General features: G+C 35.7%; 1 protein-coding gene across 7 annotated transcripts in view; it reads right to left on the minus strand.

The window, feature by feature from the left end:
• Nucleotides 1-23,656, minus strand: part of FAT1 (FAT atypical cadherin 1) — a 113,064-nt gene that overhangs the window by 10,560 nt on the left and 78,848 nt on the right. For all 7 annotated transcript variants that reach the window (XR_006167002.1, XM_042807722.1, XM_042807721.1 and 4 more), the window contains 14 exons: nt 23,381-23,656; nt 22,952-23,162; nt 16,339-20,406; nt 15,501-15,697; nt 13,935-14,088; nt 12,253-12,486; nt 10,592-10,981; nt 9,809-10,023; nt 9,262-9,399; nt 8,809-8,952; nt 6,465-6,662; nt 1,429-2,230; nt 411-542; nt 139-302 (listed from right to left, as the gene is read on the minus strand). Coding sequence is in view for 6 of the 7 variants with exons in the window: in XM_042807722.1 (XP_042663656.1) it covers nt 139-302; nt 411-542; nt 1,429-2,230; nt 6,465-6,662; nt 8,809-8,952; nt 9,262-9,399; nt 9,809-10,023; nt 10,592-10,981; nt 12,253-12,486; nt 13,935-14,088; nt 15,501-15,697; nt 16,339-20,406; nt 22,952-23,162; nt 23,381-23,656 (7,323 nt within the window). In the remaining variant the exon portion in view is untranslated. The remainder of the gene's footprint in view (nt 1-138; nt 303-410; nt 543-1,428; nt 2,231-6,464; nt 6,663-8,808; nt 8,953-9,261; nt 9,400-9,808; nt 10,024-10,591; nt 10,982-12,252; nt 12,487-13,934; nt 14,089-15,500; nt 15,698-16,338; nt 20,407-22,951; nt 23,163-23,380) is intronic.

Here is a 23,656-nt window from a genome sequence, read left to right on the forward strand (position 1 = left end):
GGACTTATAACACACTCTACCTTGAAGGATATTCTCAATTATAACAATTCTACAGAGATGTTATGATTCAGTCTTTTAATTTGCCACAAAAAATAGTAAGAAGAGAAGGAGATATGCACTATGAGAATTTTAATATACCTCTAAGATACTGTAGTCTGTTCCTCGAGCATACATAACAACAGCATGAGCAGAGTAAGTTCTAAGTCTCATTGTCAGCTTCATTTCCTCTTTGTTCTCATTTTCCATGAGACGGTATTTCACATAGCTGCTTCCAGTAAATGTCACAGCAGAGGCAGCTGATGCTTAGGAATACAGAAAAGCATAAAATGTGTTAACACAGGACTGGAATCAAATTTATATTTGGAAAGTAATATGGTTTTCTACTGAGATTTTTAGAGTTAATTTCTTACCAGGACACTGTCCAGCTTTGCTGTCTTGGCAAACACAGGTGTATTTTCCTTCCTTTGAATCTCCTAAACATTCAGTACCTTCAGGGCATGGGTTTCCTTCGCACACACTGTTCACCAGGGGGCATTTCCCTTCTGTAAAATGAAACACATTATTTCTCTTCTGTTGGTGGTAACAGTATTTTGTAAAAAGGGACAGTTAAGGACAGCAGGGGAAAGGAACCTAAATGATATTCCTAACTATCAGACAAGGAGGTGAAGTAACAGTTATGGGACATGACTGGCACAAACACAGACTGGACAAATGGCATGTATCGTGGCTAATGTTCATAGTTATCTTGATTACTCAAACAATTCAGTTGGTAAAATCTGGAAACTGGTGTTTACCATTATTATCATACACCATAAAAAACAATATGTAGATATTAAACATGGACAGAATGGGTTGGAAAAAACAGTCTGTATGTGAGACAAAAGGAACAGGCTTTAAATATTTACTGAAGATGTGCGATTTCACCCTCCCATCAACGTTAAGTCATTTTAAAAAGCAATGTTTTCCTCAGAGCTAAAGACAAATTAATCTTCTGTTATAAATCTGTATACTTCTATGTATCTTAATGAACATTCATTTCACAGTTCACCTTGTCATTCCCAGCCAAGTTTGGAAGCTCTGTGGGCTATTCCTCTAGGCAGAAATCAGGAAGTATTCATGTATTTTGTAAGAACTTACCTTTGTGCATACAAGACAAAATGGAAAATGAAGGTGTAGCTATATATATAAATATATATATATAAATATATATATATATAAAAATTACCTTCATAAGCTTATATTATGCAAATTCTCAAAATTAGGTATTGAGAGAATAAAAAATTATTCTTTACTCCAAATAAAATTAGGCAAATGTCACAGTGAGGATTACAGGACATTCTTAATCTTGTCCTGTAATGCAAATTTTCCCCTATGGATTATGGCCGTTCCAAACCAGAACAATCTTTTCAAGGATACTGTTTTCCTTACCTTTACAAAGACAAACTGCTGTTCTGTGATGACGGGGAGTGACAAAACTCAACCTGGCCGTGCTGTGGGTTGACATGATATTCTCATCCACTGTTATTTTTTCTTCACAAAATTTCAAAGGACAATCTAGGCCTGTGCAAAGCTTATGAAAAACATCAATTATCCGGACACCTAAAATCTCCTCTAGGTCAGGCACAGAAGAGTTTATCTTGTGGAGCAAAATTCTCATCGGGTGCTGAGAGTTGCCAGACTTTTCAATATTCAGGAGGACATCAAGATTTGAAGGAGGATCAGAAGGCTGCAAACTAACAATCTGGATGTCATTTCTCCTCACACCCAAGATGTTTCTTAAAGCTCTCTGGAAATTGCGCCAGTAATCACCGATGAATTCTTCGGGGGCAAGGTTTGCAAAGCGTATTGCAATGCTGTGATTTAGTAAGTCTTGTGTGATTTGTCTGATGTGTACAGTAATATCAGCTGCAGTTGTAAATTTTCCATCTGTAACAGTGACATTTAGGAGGTACTGTCCTACATCTAACCTTTTATGTGCTATTAGTTTGCCACCAGTACTAGAAACTGAGAACAAGGATTCCATTTTGGGGTCCAGACTGTATGTCAAAGTATCATAAACATCTTGATCAGTTGCATGAATTTTTCCAATGACACCACCTGAATATTCCTCCCCAAAGGCTGTGATAAAGATTTCTAGAGGCAGAATTGCTGGAGAATAAATGCTTTCTTCAATAACTCTAATATCAATGTAAGTCAAAGATGACAATGGTGGTTTTCCATTATCTGCCACCTAAAGGAAGATGAGGATAGAGTTAGATTTTTGCTTATCTCAAATTCTACTGTAGATATTTGTACTGTATACAGTAGTTTTATTTTTCTGCAAAAAAAAAAAAGTTCCTACAGGAAAATGCTTTATGAAAATATCATAACACAGGTCCTGATATAAAAGTTAATATTGAAAATTTTCAAAGCTTATATTAGCAGGCACACACAAACATGTTTCCACTTCTTCCAAGATTAAAAGGGTACAGTACTCTTAATACATGGAAATGTCAAGAGGCTACTAACACTTCTAGCAAATACAGAGGAAATGCACAGTAGCTGATTTGAGACAGCAGATGGTGCTTGAAGCTTTTTTATTTCAAGTATGGAAACACATTGCACACTTGAAATGAGTCATGCACTAGAAATTTACAGCATGCTTCACCAGTTATTAGGAGGTAGACTTAAAGACAATCTAAATGCAGTATGCCAAACAGTATTTCAAAAGAAAAACAATATATATAGGAAGTTACAATTAATTAGGTTGTCTTTCATGATTTGTGATCATGAAGAGGAAAAAAACCCACACCTGTAGCGCTATTTACTTCAGACAATTAAAGCAATTATCCTTAACAAAATCAGCCTAATTCAATTTTAATGCCTTCTTAAACATCATGTCCCTGTCCTCCACCCTATTTTGACAAAAGAATATGCCACTGTAGTATGAAGAGGGGACAAAAAAAAGAGAAGAGAGAAAAGAGCATTCCCTTGGGTTCACTTTCATTCCTTCTACTTCTCAGTTCTCATTTCCCATCTACCTTTTCCCCAGAGCTCTTTCCCAGTTACTGAAAGTAAGATTAAAGAAATGGGCAAAGAAGAATTGGAGAGATGTGAAGGAAACAAAGGGGGTACACAGGTCTCAGAAGGTAGAAGACAACCTTCATTGTTCAAAAGACTTTACAGTAATTTTACAATGACTACAGGTAGTTGATACACTTTGAAGATCTATGCAGAGAAGTTGCTTTTGATTTTTCACATAAATTTAAGCAAAAGAGGAAGAACTCCAGGCACAGATTATCTGTGGATGTGTATGTAATTGTAGCATTTTTGAAAGGTCATACATGTCTCACAGAACTACATGTCTTCATCCATTAACTCCAAAAGACAGGCATGGCTAGAAACTTGCCCTCTAGTTACCCAAACATAAATAACTAGACAGAGTGAGCAAGAGCTGGAGCGCTCAAGTTGGCAAAGTTTTGTTTTGCCTAGATTTCTGCCTGGAAACAAGACAAGGCAGGCAGTTTAGCTACAGGAGAAATGCCCAAAGGAAACAAGAAAAGGGCTTAAAACAAACAGGCAAGCAAAATTACAAAAAATGGACAGCAAGTAGGAAAGAAGATCCCCAGGAGAAATGACTTTTCAATAGTGTAGATATTTAAAAATCTGCTGTGGTTTTAAACCAAAGACTTCAGAGTGTGGCACAAAGGACTGTATGACTCATAGCTGAAGATTTCACACGCTGATGCTGTGAGACATTTGTTAATGGATAATCTATTTCCTTTGGAGAGAGGGAAAGCAAATCTGAGTGGCATGCACATGTAGGTGGCTGTTGGGAAAAACATCCTTATTTCTATTAAAATCACAAAAGTAAACTAAAATAAAGGCTCACGTTAAGTAAAGATTTTTGGTGGTAGTGGTTGTGTGAAGTGTGTATGGGAGGGGAGGGGTTCTTTGTGGGTTTTTGGTGGGGGTTTTTTGTTGTCTTTTTTTTTTTCCAATTAAAGTATGCCTGTAATATAAGACCACCTCTGCCTCAGCAATCCATTCAGAAAGCAGCTAAGGTGAAAGCTGTCAATACTGAAAAGCACACCGGTGAAGATCAGTTAAAAAACAAAAATGAGTATCAAGAGATCACACACAGCCATTAACTTGTGAGCTGCAAGATGAAAGTAGAGAAATTAAATAGTGTAAACTTGAGAAGATGCCTGCCTACAGACTTTGAAAAAATCTTTTTTTTAAATGAACAGAGGAAGAATATTTTTCCACAAAAGTCACGTATCTATTTTTGTGTGCATCACTGGAACTGAAGTCTTGTGATACGGAAAAGCTAGTCTTAGTCTTAAATGCCTTCATACTCATGTATAGTGACTCACTTAGAAGAATAGCAAATTATAGCGCCATGTCTATTTAAAAAAAGATCTCATACTATAAGATGACAAATGACAATTAAAGGACAGTGACATATTTTCAGAATCCAGGCAGCGAACTTGTAAATCAAGGGATTAGACAAGTCCAAAATACTGAGATTTTGAGCACACACAAAAAAAATGCACATTAGTATAGTCTGTTTTAATGATTTACAATCTCCGAGAAGCCTTTGTTCTAAATGAGTACATTTATTTTAAGACACTTGTTTAGCTACTGGATGCCATTAAATAGTCCTTATTCATTCCCTAGAAAAAAGGCACTTTTCGAGTGCTGTGCTAAAGACAAGATTGCTGAAGTACTGACGGGCTGTTTACAAGCAGCCCACAGCCTAGGAAGTGGCTTGGAAATGAAAGAATTGCGTGATTCCACCCAGAGGAAGGTGTTAGATAGGTGCCTCATACTGAAGAAGAGGCAGGCACACTAGGAAGGGCCAAAGGTGTAGCTAAATCATGAAGTGTGACAAAGACAGTGTAACAGTCTACATAGAACAGACATAATTGCCTGTGCGTGCATTCACATGAATAGGTTTTAGAAGCAAAATAAACAGAAATTAGTTACTGCTTAGAGAAAATATAAAATAAAACATATGAATCTTGTATTACACTGATTGCACATACAGGAAAAACATTGTTGGTTTTGCTTCCCTAAACAAAAAGGTGACTTTGGGAATCCATACAGAACTTGGAAAGCCTACTAGGGAAGCGTGGCAAAGCCCACCTCTTCTGTTGTTTCGGACTCATGCAGTCTAGGAAGGCCAACAGAGCCATCACTTAGGTACCTTGAAGGCTAATCTGTCCCACCACCAATTAGCAGATCACTGTTGAGAAAAAAATGGCTAACAGAGGAATAATACACCTCCATGCACCCTGAACTAAACTACATTGAAATGGAACTTTTATTTATGCTGGTGCTTATGCTGATGGCTCCTGACAACATGTTTTAGAGACTCAACCAGCAAGCAATAGTACCTGTGTGATTTTTTTTCCTTCCCTAAAGAAAAGAGATATACTTTGTGTAAATACATCACAATTACTATCTCAATGTGGACAGAATTCAGTATACACTGATGCAGACAGTACTGCTCTAAAACTGCAAGTGTAGTACAAACTCAGCAATTGTTTGCAGTATTATATATGATAATAATTTGGAGATGGAAAGAAATTCCTCTTGTGAAAATAAAGGTAAGAATTTTTCTTAAAACACAAATCTGTAAATGAAGTTTAAGAATCAAGGCCATTTTAAGTCCCCTGTTCACAGCTGCTTAATTTATAATTGAATTAAAAAGGACTGGATAAGATTAAAAAAATTGGTTTGAACTTTTCTTATATTATATTACAAAAAAGTATTTTAGAGAACTTCGCTATGTTAATGTAACCTGGATTTTTGGACATGGTCTGGTCTTTTTGCACACAGTGGCAAAGGCAGGCATATAGTAGAGCATTCCAGGGTCATTTTTGAGTTTCATGCTGCATTTTCCACTGCAAGATTCTGAGAAGTCCCAAGTACTGAGCTTCAAGTTTCAATGCTATGACAAAGGTCCACTGACCTGGTTTTCCAAACTTAAAAAAAGATGTTTTCAATTGCTATTGGAAAAAGAATGTGTAACTATAGAAACATTTTTCAGTACTACCATGATGTGCAACTTTCAGTACCCCCATTTCCATCGTGTCAGTCCAGCCCAGCTCACAGCTTCAAGGGTCAAAGCAATAGTGGCAAACGGAGTCTATAGCCAATAGTTGGTGGCTCAACAGACCTGTCCCCTGCTGGCTTTTCCAGCATCCCACATGAAAGGCAAAAGGCTTATTAAGACCACTCAGCCAGTTAAGATTTCACTTACACCTTACCCTTACTGTGAGTTTAATTCCACTTAAACCAACAGACTTTGTCTTTGAAGATGTTACCTCAAGGGACATGCCTCGAATGACAACCCGGCATGACAGGATCTTGTAACAGAAAGACAAGGGATGGGCAGGAAAAAGTGGTGGACTGGGCATGGGTGAGAAAAGTTAAGTAAATACTTATGATGCAAAACAGCTAGAGGTAGCGCATCCTACCTTAACATGAAGTAAATAGTGATCCCTCACTTTGCGATTCAGTGCAGCAGTTGTTGTCAGTACTCCCTGCTGGTTAATCTGAAAAGTGTTCTCTTCATTTCCACTCAGGATGGTGAAGAGAAAAGGAGGGCCATTGTGAGAAGAATCCTTGTCCGTCACCACTAGCTGTAGCACATTAAATCCAACAGGCTTATTTTCCTATAAATGAATAATGCAATTATATTGGTTTTGTTATAATTGATGATATAGCCTGATGTTGATTTCTTTTTTACAACAGAAAAAAAAATTATCAAATTACTGTCAAACCAGTTAATCTGTATAAGAAAAATCAGAATGACAATATTGTTTAAAGAAAAATACTACCCTCTGAGCATAATGCTGAAGACAGTAAAAGGAGAAAGGCAGTATATTTTTCAACTTTGTCTTATATTTTTAAAAGTAGCTTAGTCTTGAAACTTTAAATTTCCACTTTTGGTCTGAATTAATATTAATTACCAAGTCATAAAAGATTTCAAATTTAGCTAAAACACCTGTTAAGAATAATCCAATGCCTTTGTTGGGGAGACTAGAAAAACACACTCCTCCATCTGACACCATGTGTCCCTAATTAGTGTCCTGACTACAGTTGTGGCTGCTACAGCCACACTCCAGTTAAAATATGAAATCCAGGTTTTAAAATTTGCATCATAAAATCCCTTAAAGTTTGCATCATGTGGATGTGTGAGGTTTCAGAGACACTTCACACACTTCGGTCTATCATGTATCCGATACACACACACACAACCTTATCTAACACGTGTAAGCCTTCCCCAGAATATTCATGCCATACTGAATTGACCAGATTTTATATGTATATTTATATACGTATTTTAAATAAAAAAAAAAAAGTAGAAGCATTATTATTAAGTACAGCGATAACAAAATACTACCCTCTCACAGTTACAAAAACTCCTAATAACAGGCATACTTCTTAAGAGTAAGTCATGTTAATTATCAGATATTGCAGCTGAAGCTTTTTCTTCCCCTTCAGCGAAACAAACAAGGACCATAATTTTAAAATATAAATATTTACATTTGGACATCTAAAGTAATTTAATTTTCAGACTAGCTAAGCACATTTCCAACTGTGTCCAAATATGTCCATCCCCAATATATCAGGAAATGCACAGCAGCATTCTTGGATGACTCCTCCAGCTTTTTCTCCACTACAAAAAAACATGAGGTCTTCCTTTTTAATTGAGTAAGGGAAACATTACAGATATTGGTTATATAGTCAATGATTTAAAGGGATACATTAATTAACATTTACTTCAAGAAAGATTGTTACTGAGGAAAGCAAAATACCTTTGACAGTACACAAACCTTTTTTTTTTTTTTTTTTTTTTTTTTTTAATTAAAAAAAAAATAAGATCCAGGACTTCTTACTTGCATACTCTGTATAAGTTGGGTAGAGATGAATCATTTTGTCCTCTTTCAGAAAGCTACCTTTACAAATCACGTACTTGGTCTCAAACAGAAGTGGTATGTTAGGATGGCACAGTGCACCAGATAACATTGCCTGATCCTCACTTATCTATTGTATAAGGCCAGGCACCAGCAACAGCAAAAGGACCCAAGGGATTGAGCTCGCTTACATTACTAGTATAAAGGTCCTAATGCAATTCCTTTGTTCCCTTCCATTTATTCTCTATTGGATTCAGAAAGACAAGAAGTACAGATGCTGCTTCTGCTATCTTCGCTTTAGCAGAGAAGTTTTTGAATCAGGCAGGTACATGCCAGCCATTTGAGAATCTGGCCCCCTACTACCATCTTAACGTTCAAAATTAGTCAAAGGATTGTTATGTAGCAATATGAAATACTACTTCTGTTTTAACTGCTTCTGATCCCAGAGGTGGCCAACAGGAATTAAGTCTTGGCCTATGTGCCACAGTACATAACACTTCCTTCACAGCAATAGGTACCTAAGTATCTTTTTCTAAGCAGTAACTCTAAGATTAAAAAGAAGCAGCAAAATTATTATGTATTTTAACCTACATATATGAAGTTAAGAATGTTATAAACATAAATGCAATGTATAATATATATACACATGCACATAAACAAAGTACATGAAAAAAGAACACACTCAACTTGCAATATAAGTTTCTAAATAGACTGCACAATACGAATTTTGTAACCCTGAACACTTATTCAGGTAAGCAGTCTCACTGACAACTAAACTAATTAAAAATACATAAAAATAAAATTGAAGCATTAGGTTTACCATATATTGCAGAAATTTTCAAGGCATAAATTAACACTTCAATAATATTACTGATTTGACTACTTCACTATCCATATTTACCTGGATGATAACACTATAGTTTCCTTTTGAGAATACTGGAGGGTTGTCATTTACATCAGAAACATCAATATTAACTGTGGTTGTGTTAAGTCTAGGTGGGTTTCCATTATCTGAAGCTTGAACTGTCAAGGTATATCCTGAAATCTAAGAAACAGTAAAAAAAGAAATTTCAAACATTCACTAAGGAGCAAAAAGGAACTAACTCAGCTTTTCTTTTAAGGAAGAAATATTCTATAGCAAACGCCCAGTGAAGCTTGCCTTCATATATTTAATCCTTTCTCTTCCTTCCCGCCTCAAAAAAGCACCGACATAAATACATGCTTTCACTTTATTCTGGCTATATCAATTGTGGAATATGAAATGGTAATTTACAAATATAATTTAAAAATTGGTGGACATCAATTATGTATAGCTAAATTAATCTCAACTTCTCAATAAGTGTCAAAAACTTACCCTTTCTCTGTCTAGAAGTTTAGTCACTTTTACTTCACCCCTGGTAGGGTCAATTGTAAAAGGATTTCCCTGATTGCCATCTATAATTGCGTAGTGAATGCGGTTGTTTGAAGGTCCATCAGCATCATCTGCCATAACCTAAGGGGCATTACAGTCTCATTTAAAACAGGTTGAAATAGATTAACACCTTTGAGATATATTCATCCTGAAGATGTGCACAGCTGTTTTGGTCTAACACGTTTCATCGTCCTCAGGAGAAATGTCATCCAAATAGAACATACCAACATCACTTAATTTTCTATATTTCTTCTGAAAATTAAGTCATGTTCTCATGAGGAGAACACGAATATATTACAAAACATCATCTACTTTCCCATAGCACCTCAAGTCCCTGGTTCTGAAACTTTTTCAAAATAAATTTTCAATTCACTCAGTGGCAAACTTATCTATTAATTTATGTCCATCTTCAAATCAATATTTATTCCTTCAAGACTGAAAGCATGACTGTCATGGCAGGGTATTTTAAAGATAAAACAACAATACATACTGTAATGACTGATTGTTCAAGCATAGCATCTTCACTGATTACTGCAGTGTAAGTGTCTTGGCTAAACACTGGAGTATTGTCATTGATATCTGTTACATTAATATTCACAGTTACAACATCACTTAATGAAGGTGTGCCTCCATCTGTGGCTTCCACCGTCAAGTAGTATTCATGAGAACTTTCATAATCCAGGCTCTCAATGATAAAAATGGCTCCTAGGGAAGATAAAAAAAAAAAAAACAAACCCAACTCATGCACACTCTGCTATTATTGTAGCACTATATACTGCAATTTTTCATTTTGGTCTGACAAATACTAGCTTCTTCAGGGCTTGATTTGTCACTGGATTATTGTCTCTTTGGACCAATGACTACTTTTCCCAATCAATTTAATTTCTGATCATTCTTTTAGTAAGTCTGGCCACTCATTCTGATTATGTAGTTTTTGTGAAAAGAGTATTATGCTAATATCATTACAGATCTATGTCTTTCCACCCCCTCTGTCCCCAGGGTGGGGAATATTCCACCAAGGAAACCCTTGCTCTTGTCAGCTAAATGAGTCTAACCCAAATAACAATAGCAGCAACGAAGTTCTTGTTCTACATTTTACTGCACTCCTCTAGTAGGCATGCTGGCCAAATGGGTGAACAGACAGTTGCACTGGCTTTATAGCCAGGATGATGCACACAGATTATACATAACCTATTTGGTTAAATTACTGTAGAACACAGTACGGCACTGTGCTTGGTTAGCCTGAAGTATATTCATAGTTGTAGTCTGTTACCTGTTGTTGAATCAATGCTGAATTTTCCATGTTCATTCCCACTGACTATTGAGTATGTGATTTCAGCATTGGCTTCAATGTCCCTGCTTGCAGCATAGATCTGGAGAACTTCAGTTCCAACCAAAGTGTCCTCTGATACACTTGCACTGTACTCCCTATGCTCAAATACAGGTGGATTATCATTTATATCCAACACAGAAACTATAAGGCTACTCATTGAAGACAGTCTTCTAGGTAAACCTTCATCTGTAGCCTTCAAAGTTAGAGTATACACAGCTTGTAATTCCCGATCCAAAGGCTTCTCCAAACGAATGATTCCAGAGAATTCATCAATAGAGAACTGGCCCTCTGCAGAGTTCACCAGTGAATAATGGATTTTACGGTTTGTCCCTGCATTTCAAAAACAATTGCAGAGTATAAAGCAGCCATTAAAATACACCAACATAATAACAGATCTGATAGCTACAGAAATAAAACGTGCATGTTAAATATCATCATTCATCTTAAAGTAAATTTCAGCAAGAGTTAAAGGCTGCTTTGAAGGGCAGGATGATTTCCAAAAAGATGTAAACAAAATTAAGCTAGCACTTCATTGCGCTGATTTTCTGCCACACAAAAAAGCATGAAGCATGGTTCTGCTTCAGTCACAGTACTAGCTAATACGAAACGATTAGTAATATAAATCTAATTATAACATTAGTACAACAGCATCTGCTCAGCAGGCTTATAAATAACACAGGAGGGTATGGGAGAGTTAGGCTGCATCAAATAACTAGACTAGATACCAGTAAGTTTATTTAAGAACCATGTCCCAAAATTAACAGGAACATAATTTCTGGCAACCTTTCTATATAAATCAAACAAATAAAAAACCCATAGGTTTTTGGGCCAAGTATTTTGCTCTTCTTGAGCCTCAAAGTCTAGCGAAGTGTCAAAATATCTGTCTGTTACCTTCTGATTCATCAACCTCGCTTTATCATAGCACAAAGCAGGTTGGTTGTTTCATAAGGCTGAGGTAAGTATTAAATTAATACTATTTAATTAATAAATTGATGATATACAGAAATCATTCATCTTTAAAAAGACCTTATGCTGCTGTATTCTTTGCAACAAAGACTAAGAACAAACTCTAATGTCATTTTCAGTCCACGTTCACTTAAATGCTTTTAACTAAACAGAGAAGACAGAGAGACATCAAAAATCTTAACAGGGTACCTACACAGAAAGCTACAATCAACCAGGGTTCTCTTTACGGTACAATCACCGATGGCTAGCCTGAGAAGCAAAAATCTATGAATGCACATTTACATTAACAGATATGGCTTGATATTCCTTTTACTTACACCAGGAATAAAAGGATGGACCTAATTTGTCATAACATTAATAGCTTATCACACTAAAAATATCCCACATTTTGTCTCTTTCCCACCTCTTCTTTTTCACAGACACACAAAAGGGATGTCTTCCAAGACACTCACACATGGAAGTCAGGTGCTACACAATATAGTAGACCTAAATATACCTTTTGGGAGTCTGATCCTGAGTGGTATTGAACATATGTCAGTTCTACTGAAAGACTTAACACCTCTCAGGATAAGACTAAATAAACATTTACTGTAACTCTGAGACCGTGACAAAAATATTGGTCAAAGAATGCATACCTGCATCTGCATCTGTTGCCTGCACTCTTGTCAAAAGGGTTTTAGGCTCTGTGTTTTCAAATACCGTAATGGAGTAAGGATCAGCTGTAAACTCTGGGGCATTATCATTCACATCTTCCAGAGTCAGAATAATATTAGCTTGGCAGAATCTTCCTCCTCCATCTGTGGCTTTCACTAGAAGATAATAAACTGCTTGCTGCTCACGATCAAGTGGCATTAATGTTTTCAATTCACCTATAAACAGAATAACATACATAAGTTGCTGCAAGTTACAAGACTTAAGTATCCCTAACATGCTTTCATCTAAAATCTCTGTACTCAGAAAAACTAAAAACAGTTTTCTTTTTGACAGTAATTTCATCAGTAGCTAAGTCATCAGCTGTACTGCACTAATGTGCTCTACTTTGTGCAAAGCGTGTCAGTGGCCTGCCTTTTCAGCTTTAAAAGATTAAATACTAAAATCCTCTGCCTTTTTTTCAAATGCCTCTGAAACAGAAATTAGCTAAAGTAAAACTACCTGACAGTGCAGAGAGAGAATGTGCATACATGCACAAATCTATGTGGTATTGTGTAAAGAAAATTAAAGTATTAGAATTCTGGCTTTAACAAAATGCAAGGTAAAATCCACATATTGGGTTTCCTGGGCTATTTAGTTGTGTTCCTTCCACAGCTATTGAGCTGACTCCTCTAACATTCAATGAATAAGCAGAGCTATTCACACTATCAAATATGACTTGCTGCTACAGACAGATCTCCAGAACTCTAACACATACTTTCTTTTCAACGTTACAGAAAACATGACAGGCAGAATGTGTAGCCATTGTCTCCTTTTAACCAATTGAAAAAGTTATTCTGAAATACTGTTTATTAATATTCTAGCCCCACAAATTCTGAATTTATGTAACAACATGCTAGCACAGCACACAGCTGACATTCAAAGTAATAAATAAAAAACCCAAACTCATTAAGATCTTTCTTACTTATTTTGCCACTGAAGTATTCTAAATCTTCTTCTCCACATTTCCACTATATCTTTGTATTTATTTTATTTAAATTTTCCTATATTGTTTACTACTCCCTTCCTACTGCTTGTCTGCTGCAGCCTGCAGAGCACACAGGTTTTTGTCATTAAAAAAATGACAAAAAGAAGACACAAATGCCATGAAAACCGAAGTCAGGCCAGTTAAAAGTTAATCTCATTTATCTAATGCTTCCAATAAAACTGGAGGCACTTTTGATGTTTACTATGGAAAGGAAATTTGATGCTCCATCTAACCTCATCCCATTTAATATGCCAAACCAAATGATGGCAAAGAGAATCTGTATGAAGATATTTTCAGCTGTAAACTATTATTGCTATTACTACAATGAATATAATAAGTATAAAAATTATAGCATACTTTTACTCCAGTCACTTCAGCATAGAAGTTTCTGGCTTCAGGGCAATTACCCTACTTACTCTTTACTTCCTCATATATTAAAATATTTGCCTTTTCCCTGACTTCTATTCAATATATTAGTATTTGTGTGGTAGAAAGTCACATTTGAAACAGTTATATAATAAACTAACCCTTAATGGAAAGCTTAAAATACTAACATTTATGTATGTCAGTGTAACAGTAAAATATTTTATAAAATGAGGTGACGACTGGAATTTTGTATAGTGTATAAAGTATTATTACCTGTGTCTGGAGTGAGTCTGAATTTTTCTGCTCCTGTGCCATGGAGTGTATAAGTAATTTCTGCATTGGAACGAATATCTGCATCCGTAGCAGATACCTGCATTATCAGTTTGCCAGGAAGGGCATCCTCAGGAACAGAATCAATGTATAAATCCTGCAAGATTTTAAAGTTACATTGAAAAATATGAAGTAAGTAGAGCTTGGAAAGGGGAGTGGAAGAAGGAATGATAGATAATATGCTGTTGGTAACATACGAAGTGAACCAGAGGATGAAATAAATGAAAATAACTCATAATTTTCTAATTAATATCTCACATTTATTAGATTATTCAAAGATGTAATTAATACTGTAACCATAAGGACTGTTGTGTATCACTGCATAGCTAAGAACTTCAAACACTTGTAACTGATTAACTGATAGTTAAACGCATTTGCAAAATAGGAGTTATTAATTTTTTTGGTAATTTATTTTTTTCCTATTTTGGTAAATCATCTTTTCTAGGTTTGACTCAATCTAGAAGAAATTGATACCTGCCTTTTTTTGCAAGGGCATAAAATAAAAGCTTTCAGTTTAAATAAAAACAAACAAAAAACCCCACCCAGAATTTAAAGGCACTAAGTACTCTTACAGCTCATCCGCAACAGGGAAGTGCATTAATTTAGAAGGTCTGAAACTTATAACACCATTAACAAAGGAAAAAGCTAAACCCACTGACCTACCAGTCTGTATACAACTGCAATCATTTATATAGAAGTAACCAATGTAAACAGCGACTAAGAAAAATAATCAAATGCTCACTGTATACTTGACCCTTCCCGGAACAAGAAAAGATTTCTACCTGGTAACATCAAATCTATATTCAACGAGATGGCTATGAGAAGTCCAAATGTGCTAAAGTCAAAACAAAAAAAAGCTGACTATGAAAAGTCAGGGCTTTTTTGTAAGGCAATTATGTGTCTTTTTTTTTTTTTTTTTTTTTTTTTTTTTGTTTGTTTGTTTGTTTGGTTTTCATTCTTTATTTTTTATGCCCATTTTTGCAGACAATCAAATCTGGTAAGGTAGATACCTTTGTAACAAGAAAACATTTATGAATTACAGATTCTTGGTGCTGTTGAATGCAACTGCAGGATAATACTCCAGTCTTTTCAAGTCTTCTATCCCAGAAAACGAACAAGTACATCAACTAAGTGAGGGTATACAGCCTTCTTTGAGACTTTGCTTCTTTCAGAAAATAGAGCATATAAACGATCATGGTTGCAGATCAAAAAAATTCCTTTTGGAAAAGCGTGCATTAACACAGGAGAAATGTACTACAGTTCTCATTACATTCTTTCAAATACCCATATCAAGTGTTAAAATTTCATCAATGAATTGCCTTGGGATTTTTAAGAAACCAGTCCATGAAATAACTTTTCTTTGACAGGATTCTATCTTAGTAGTCCAAATTTCTGTTACCTACATAACAGGAATACTTATTTGTCAGTCTCCTGAGAAGCAATTTCAGAGAAAATTTAGGTTTTATGTATGGAAGCAGCTGGACATGGAAGATACAAGATTATGCCTACCTTTTCACAAACAGGGCTATTATCATTAGCATCAAGGACTTTAACCTCCACCACAGCTTTAGTTGCAAAGGTCCCATCAGTAGCTGTAATATTTAGAAGGTAATTATCCTTTTCTTCCCTATCCAGAGGCTTTTTGACATAGACCTTCCATTCATTCTGTATATTTTCAATAGCAAACTGTCCCAAGGGATCACCTCCTGAAAAATTAAAATAATTATTTAATTAAAGACAGAAGAGAGATTGCTACTGTTGCTCTATCAATGTTAAGTTATAGCTAAACAGAAAAAAAATATAAATGCAAATAAGGAAGCACTCTTTGTGGCTTTATAGGGAAATAGCTTATTTTACCAGGTAGAAATAGTCAGTAGATGCTCATACAACAAGTTTAATTGCAGCCAACAGAATCTATAAACATCTGTGTAGAAATTAATGTAAAGTTATAGCTAAAGTAATATCAAGACATGTGCTAAACAACAATAAGATACTCCATTGGAAATTAATAGTCTATTATTTTGTGAAATTTCTTTCGTTCATTCTTTAACTTCATCACTAATTTAAGTGTAAGTGTATTTTTAAAATAAAATTTGATATATAAGTAAACAACAAATGTAGGAAAGCATTTTAAGCAAGGCACACATGAAATGAAAGCCAAAAACCTGCTTTCTAAAATTCATTTTTTTTCCCCCTGAAGTTTTTAGTATTCATATCAAGACACACATTCTTTCTTTGCAGCTCTATAGTTTCCAATACTTTTCAATACTTTGAAAGATTAAGTTACATCTCACATCATTCCAGGACCACTCAATTTATTATTCTGAAATTATTCAAAAAGATTTACCTGTAATGTAATAAAAGACTTGTCTATTGGCTTCTTCTGTATCAGCATCAGTTGTACTCAAGATGGCAATTACCCCACCAGGAGGGTCATCCTCACTGACTGTTCCTTTATATATCTCTGCAGTAAAGCGTGGAGGATTGTCATTCACATCTGTAACAGTAACTTCAACCACAGCCATAGAAGACAATTGAATTTTTTCACCCCGATCAGATGCAACCACTGTGATTTTGTATTTGTCTCGTTTCTCATGGTCGAGTTCTTTGAGAGTGGTAATCCAGCCAGTTTCCATGTTTATGGCAAAAGACTCTATAATGTCCAGTTCTTGAGAAGGATCCAAGCTGTAAGTAACCTGCCCATTGAGTCCTGAATCTAAGTCAGTTCCTTTAACCTTGATGACTCTTGTTCCAGCTGGCATGTTTTCTACGATGAATGCTTCATATGGATTGGACTCCAGAACTGGTTTGTTATCATTTGCATCTTTTACCTGAATGCTTACCTCTACTGAAGAAACAACATTATAATCTTCATTTGCATACTGCGCTTGAACTGAGAACTGGTACCATTTAGTTGTTTCATGATCAAGATTCTTCTCAAGTTTCAACACTCCAGTCTGTCGGTCAATCACAAAAAAATCATCTCTATTGCTTTCAGTAGTGTTCCCTTTAATCAGACTGTATACTAAAGTCTGATTATGCTCTGCTTTGATAACATCTATCTCAGTTCCAATTGGAATGTCCTCAGAAACCGTATAAGAATAAAATGGCTCTGAAAATTTTGGAAGAGGCACTTCTGGTGGGAGTATTCTAGCATAGACAGGAACAACTGACTCTTTTTGGGGGGATCCACCATCGACTGCTCTAACAAAGAATGTCAGAAACTCATTTTCTAAACCAATTAAACTTTCTTTTGTAGTAATTATACCAGACAATGAATCAATTTCTAGATTCTCTTTAACATTTTCAGACTCTGCTTCAATAGCGTATGTGATGTCTGCATTTGTACCTTCATCAGCATCAGATGCCCAGACTTTAATGACAGAAGTGCCCCGTGGAACATCAGATCCAATATTTACTTCATACTCTGTTGCTCGGAATTGAGGAATGTTATCATTGTCATCTGTAAGTATTACATTAACAGTACAGAAAGCAACTTTTCCTCCTGAATCTTTGGCCATTAAACTAATGGCAATTACTTTTTCTGCTTGTGTTTCACGGTCAAGCTTTTCAGAGGTAAATATCTGCCCTCTCTCATTTGTATAAAATCTGTCTTTGGCAAAGTCATTCACAATGTGGTAAGTGATGTGGCCATATGTACCAGAATCTTCATCTGTTGCTTTAACCTCGGTCACCAAGGTATGCAATGGAGCATTTTCAGCTAGTTCAACCTCATATTCATTCTGGCTGAAAACAGGACTGTGCATATTGGCACTGGTTACCATTATATGGACTTGGGCTGAGCTTCTGAAGACCCCATCAGAAACAGACACATTAAGATTATAATGTGACTTCAGTGTCTGTCTGCGTAGGTTTGAGATGGTGATAATGCCAGTTTTACTATTAATTACAAAATTCTTTTGGTCATTGCCTGTCAGAATGGAGTACTCTAGCTTGTCAACATCTGAACTGTCTGCATCCGAGGCTTGCACACACGTCACAAAATGCCCTCGGGGAGCTAGTTCACTAATTTTAGCTTCATAAAGCAATTGGTTAAAAAGAGGGGGGTTATCATTGAGATCAGTTACATCAACAGTTACAACAGTATCACTGCTCAAGGGCAGCATGCCACCATCTATGGCCCTTATTAGTAATTTGTGTTGCTTAATTTGTTCATAGTCCAACGTTCTTGCTGTAAGAATGAGTCCAGTGCTGCTATCTATGTGGAAGTAGTCATGACTTTCACTATTATCCTCAACCAAGTGATAGGAAATCCCCCTGTTTGTTCCAGAATCAGCATCTGTAGCGCTCACTTGTACAACAGATGTGCCAACGACAGATGCCTCAGAAAGGGTTGCAGTGTAAGACTCCTCTGTAAACACAGGAGGATTGTCATTGATGTCTTCCACTATTATGTCTACAAACACATCAGCATGTGCCCCAGTTAGGGAGTCTGTTGCTCGAATACTCAGTTTGTAGGCTGGATGAGACTCAAAGTCAAGAGGGGCAACAACATTTATAACTCCAGTGTTGAAGTTGATAGTGAACTGATTGAAAGGATCTCCATCTGTGATGCTGTAAAACACCTTAAGTCCTTCTGGGCTGTTTGCTTGTACGTGCACCACAGGACTGTGGAGCTGAATGTTTTCTGGTATCTCTGCACTGTAGAAAGGCTTTTCAAAAACTGGCATAGCTTTACTCATAACTGTAATTGGGACTATCACTTCAGCAGAAAAAGCAGGGTCTCCTCCATCTTTTGCCACTACTGTGACCAGATACTCTTTATTTAGTGTGTCCGGTTCAAACTTCTTCTTCAGTGAGATTTCACCAGCGGGATCAATTTGGAAATGTTCATGATGTTCTTTGAGATAGTAATGCACCTCTCCATTTCTACCTGTGTCTTTATCTACTGCAGTGACACGTCGAATAACATGGCCTACTTCAGAGTCTACTTTGACAACAGCATAATATGGAAGATTGACAAAAAATGGAGCATTATCATTTATATCTTCCACTGTGACTTTAACTACAATGTGTGCAATGACTGATGGTTTATATTCCTCTGTCACTTCTATGACCACATCAAAAGATTCTTGCTGTTCACGATCAAATGGTATTCCTGTTGTTGAAAGGACTCCTGAAGTTGGGCTTACTTTAAATCTGCTGTCTGGATTTAGAATATGGTAAAACAAAGGCTCATTTATTTGGTTCCCTATAGCAGTAACAACAGCTATTGTTTTTGCCTCTGTGGAATTCTCCTGCACTGTTGCAGAGTAAGAACTCTGTGTGAACTTCAGCTGGCTTGCTTTGCTTTCTTTCACATTAATTTTTACAGATGCAGTGCTTGCAAATCTGCCATCAGATGCTCTCACTGTTAATTCATATCTGCTTCTTAACTGAGTTGTATTTTGTACTGTTATATCTCCAGTCTTAGGGTTTATTGAAAATTTTTCTCCGATGTTGCCTTCAATAATGGAATAAATTAATTGTGAAAAAATGCCTGAATCAGCATCAGTGGCATTTACGCTGATGACTTTAACGCCTTTATAGGTTGGAACCAAAATGGATGTCTCGTACAACTCTCTTGAAAACACAGGAGGGCAATCATTGATGTCAATTACATAAAGAGTAACATTAGCTGCATATTCTGCATATAAACGTGGTATCCCCATATCATGTACTTGCACAGAAAAGTGGAAAATATTTGTCTCCTCATAGTCCAGACTCATTACTGTTCGAATGGCACCAGTGCTAGAATCAATGGCAAAATACTTGCGGACAGATGGTTCAACAATTTGATAAACAAGCAAAGCATTAGATTCTTTATCAGCATCTGTAGCTCGAATTACTAATGGGATATTCTTGTCAGTCAGAACTACACTGTTAATTGAAGCTGATTCACTGATGAGTCCTGTATATTCAGCCTGCATAAAAATTGGTGCATTGTCATTCTCATCCCTAAGATGTACCAGAACTGTTGCATTAGTGGACAAGCCAGCCATGTTTGTTCCTTGCACGGTTAGAGTGTAAATAGGCAAAGTTTCAAAATCAAGTATCTTCTGAGAAACAATGACACCTAAGTTCGGGTTGATAGCAAAGGCATCACCTATGTTACCATCTTTTATTTCATAAACTACAGAAGACTGGCTGTATGCTGTAACCATTCCAACAAAACTGCCAATGCTAGCACTTTCACTGATTTCTGTTGAATATTCTTTGGCTGTGAATTTTGGTGAGGCATTATCAGAAACCGTAACAAATATATGCACAGAGGTCACTTCACTCATTGGAGGATCTCCTTTGTCTGTAGCTTTTACCATCAGGTTGTATTCTTCCTGGTTACTACAATCTAACTCCTTTGCAATTTTAATCATTCCCAAAATGGGATCTATAAAGAAGGAGTTTCCAATATTCCCTGTGAAGAAAAAGAAAGGTAATTACGAAAGAGGCATGCAGAATTTAAAGGATGGTTGTTTATTTAGCTATATACTAAAAGAGATCAAGTAACAAGAACACAGAAAATACTAAAGTTTCTGAATTTTGTGTAACAAATATTTGTTAGCCTCTCTGGACAGTTTTCTGTAATCGATAGTCAGCAGTATTTCTACGTTTACTTGTGGAAACATTGCATAAAACATCGTTAGCAAAGCTACCCCGGCCTTGAATATAAATGCAAAAAATTTGTTTAATTTTCCATTTAAAAAAACCTTAGAAAGATAACAAGTATTTTGCAAGTTTCAACATTATAAATTAAGTATTTTCTTTAAATTATCTTTGTCATTGAGATCATGTTTAAGCAGCCAACTTAAATATTTACTGAAGCTGAAAGAGAATTATATTCAGAAGTTAACATTAGAGGAATACAAGTTACATTTTATGATCTAAAATAACTAGACTGCTTTGAAAAAAAGAAATGTTTTAATAAATTCACACCTGTGTTATCTTAATTGCTTATGCAAGTATTGTTTAAATCACTGCTTCAAAATTAATCTCTCTGAATGGGACCAACAGTTTTCTCTCTCCTAACTTCCTATTAATACAAAGGCAAGTGATTCCCTGTGAGTGTATTAGAAAAAAACCCCTCCCTACTTGATGAGGATTACCAGCTGCCATTTGATAAACACGTTTTCTTTATATTTTCAAATATATAGCTGAACTGTACTGCATACGATATTCAGCTCAGATACTAAATATAGTAAGATTTAACATCTTACTTCCTTAAAAAATTACATTACTAAAGCCATGTTCTCAGCATGGAAAAAATTCATTAAGAACTTCTGAGTTATGCACACAAGTAGGCAAGAGGGTTGGTTTTTTTTTTTTTTTTGTTTTGTTTTTTTTTTTTTTTTTGTGTGTGTGTGGAGGCTCTAAACACAGTGGCATTCTTAGAATATCCCATTAAAAATCTAAGCAGCCATTGCAAACATTTAAGGAATGTTCCTTCCATATGCTTAGAACATCAGTTACAATGCTTTAACCTCCCAGTTGATCACAGTCCTGTAATACAAAAAGCTAGAGGAAAGGAAGAGAGCAGGGCGTAACTTAATTCTAGACAGCATGCACACACATTTTTTTTTTCTTGCCATGCTTTGACATTTGTAAAACAAGCACTACTGAAATGGGAAAGGCAAGAGGAAAGTTTCATGGTCTTTAGTGTCCTGCTTAGCAAAAAGGTCATTATTTCTACCAATAACAAAACCCAAACATATATTTTAAGCAACTTATGAGACACTTAAATACATTTTTCCTCTTCAGAGTATCATAATCACAGCTTTGTTTTAATAGTGTTAAAATATATTTTCATATCGAAACAACACTTTGGGGGAAGAACAGGAAAATATTTACAGTAAACAATTCCCATGCTTTACAAAGCAACTTATGTCAAATAAAAAAAGCACGTGCACATATCACCTTGTATGCAACAGTAACTGAGTAACTTTTCACCAACTCTTCTCTTTAATATACAGTTTCTTATGCCTGTTACTGGAATTTTCATTTTAAATTACCTTCTACCTTGAAAGTAGTACTGCACACATGTAATGAGATTTAAGTAACTTTTTTTTCCAGTCATAGTGCCTAAATAGTTCAGGACCTTGGTAATAGCAGGCTTGTATCTAGATTTGATGGTCTGAACCAAAACTCACTTTTGTCTGGTAAGTGAACTTAGTCAACGTCATCCTGTTCTCATATTATTCAAAATTGTCATCATTTGAATTGAATTGCTATAGGCAAGTTCAGAAAGATATTTGTGATGTTAAAAATAAGCAGCAACACCTGATGCCCTTTTCTGGCCTGCAGTCTGAAAGGATGCTTAATGCCAAATTGACCAGCTACTGAAGAATTTCTTACATATTTTATTGAGTTAGAATAGCAGTCCCACTATCTAAAATCAGCCAGAGTGAAAGAGTTGCAAAGCAACCTCTTCCTTGCTACATGTATCAGAAAGTATAACTTAAAAACTGGGACTACTTATTGGTTAAGCATATGGATATTTGCAAATTATTTTTCAGCTCCTTTCACATTGTGCCAAACACAACAGCACTTGATTCAGGCTCTTACTCTTTTCATCAAATCCTTGCTTTGCCTATGCCACAGAATATCACATTATCAAAAAAGAATGCTCTTTTTAGATCTGAATTTTATGCTGCTGTATTTTCTAAAGAATATACTCCTCTTAAGCGTTTAGAGGTAGTTTTTTCTTCTATTACTACTATGTTCCAAATATATCTAAAGAATAATACATAGCTAATAGCTAAGGGAAAGAGATAAATATTTGCCATTGCAGTTTTATTTTAAAAGCTCCAAGGCTGTATCTTAAATACATCTCATGGAATATAACACATACACCTGTACTCCTGTCCTTTTTTATAGCCATTTTTTTTTCATATGTCTACAGCTGAAACAAAGTATCAGCAAGCATGGTTTCAAAATAAACTGAAGATGTAAAGAAGTCAATATACCTGATTCAATAGAGTACACAATTTCTGCATTTTTTCCTTTGTCCTTATCTAATGCTGTAACCTGGAGCACTGCTGATCCAACAGCTGCTGACTCATACACCCGTCCTTCATAGGAAGAGCTGGTGAACCATGGAGCATGATCATTTGTGTCACTAACATTAATGATGATTCTAGCATAGTTGCGCTTTACAGGAACATCTTGATCTCGAACCTGAAACAGTCAGGATATTACTGGTAATTAGCACCGTTATTTCAGTAGTTCATCAAATATTAGTAATAATTCAAGGTACAATCTGTAGCAATCACAGGACAAAGACTGCATATAAATTAAACATACAAATATATGTTTGAATTGAGGGGAAAAATTAAAGAGACACTTAAAAAAATTTGTTTGTTATTGTCTACAGAAGAAATTTAGTGTTTATTTACCATTACTGTGAGAATATGCTGGCTCATGGTCTCATGATCCAGTTTTTCTGAAGTATAAAGAGAGCCAGTTCCAGGGTCCAGACGAAATTTTTTAAGACTGATGGGATCGGTGCTGCCCTGCATAGTATAAATGAGTTTATTCTTCTCATCTCTGTCTGTGGCACTGACTTGCAGAATTTCTGTCTCTGGTATGGTGTCTTCAGGTATAACAACTTCATATTTTGAAGAGGAAAACTGAGGCCTGTGATTATTTGTGTCTATAACTTTGATGTACAC

The sequence above is a fragment of the Tyto alba genome, unplaced genomic scaffold (genome assembly GCF_018691265.1).
Source record: "Tyto alba isolate M040663 unplaced genomic scaffold, T.alba_DEE_v4.0 Super-Scaffold_6, whole genome shotgun sequence".
Lineage (NCBI taxonomy): Eukaryota > Metazoa > Chordata > Aves > Strigiformes > Tytonidae > Tyto > Tyto alba.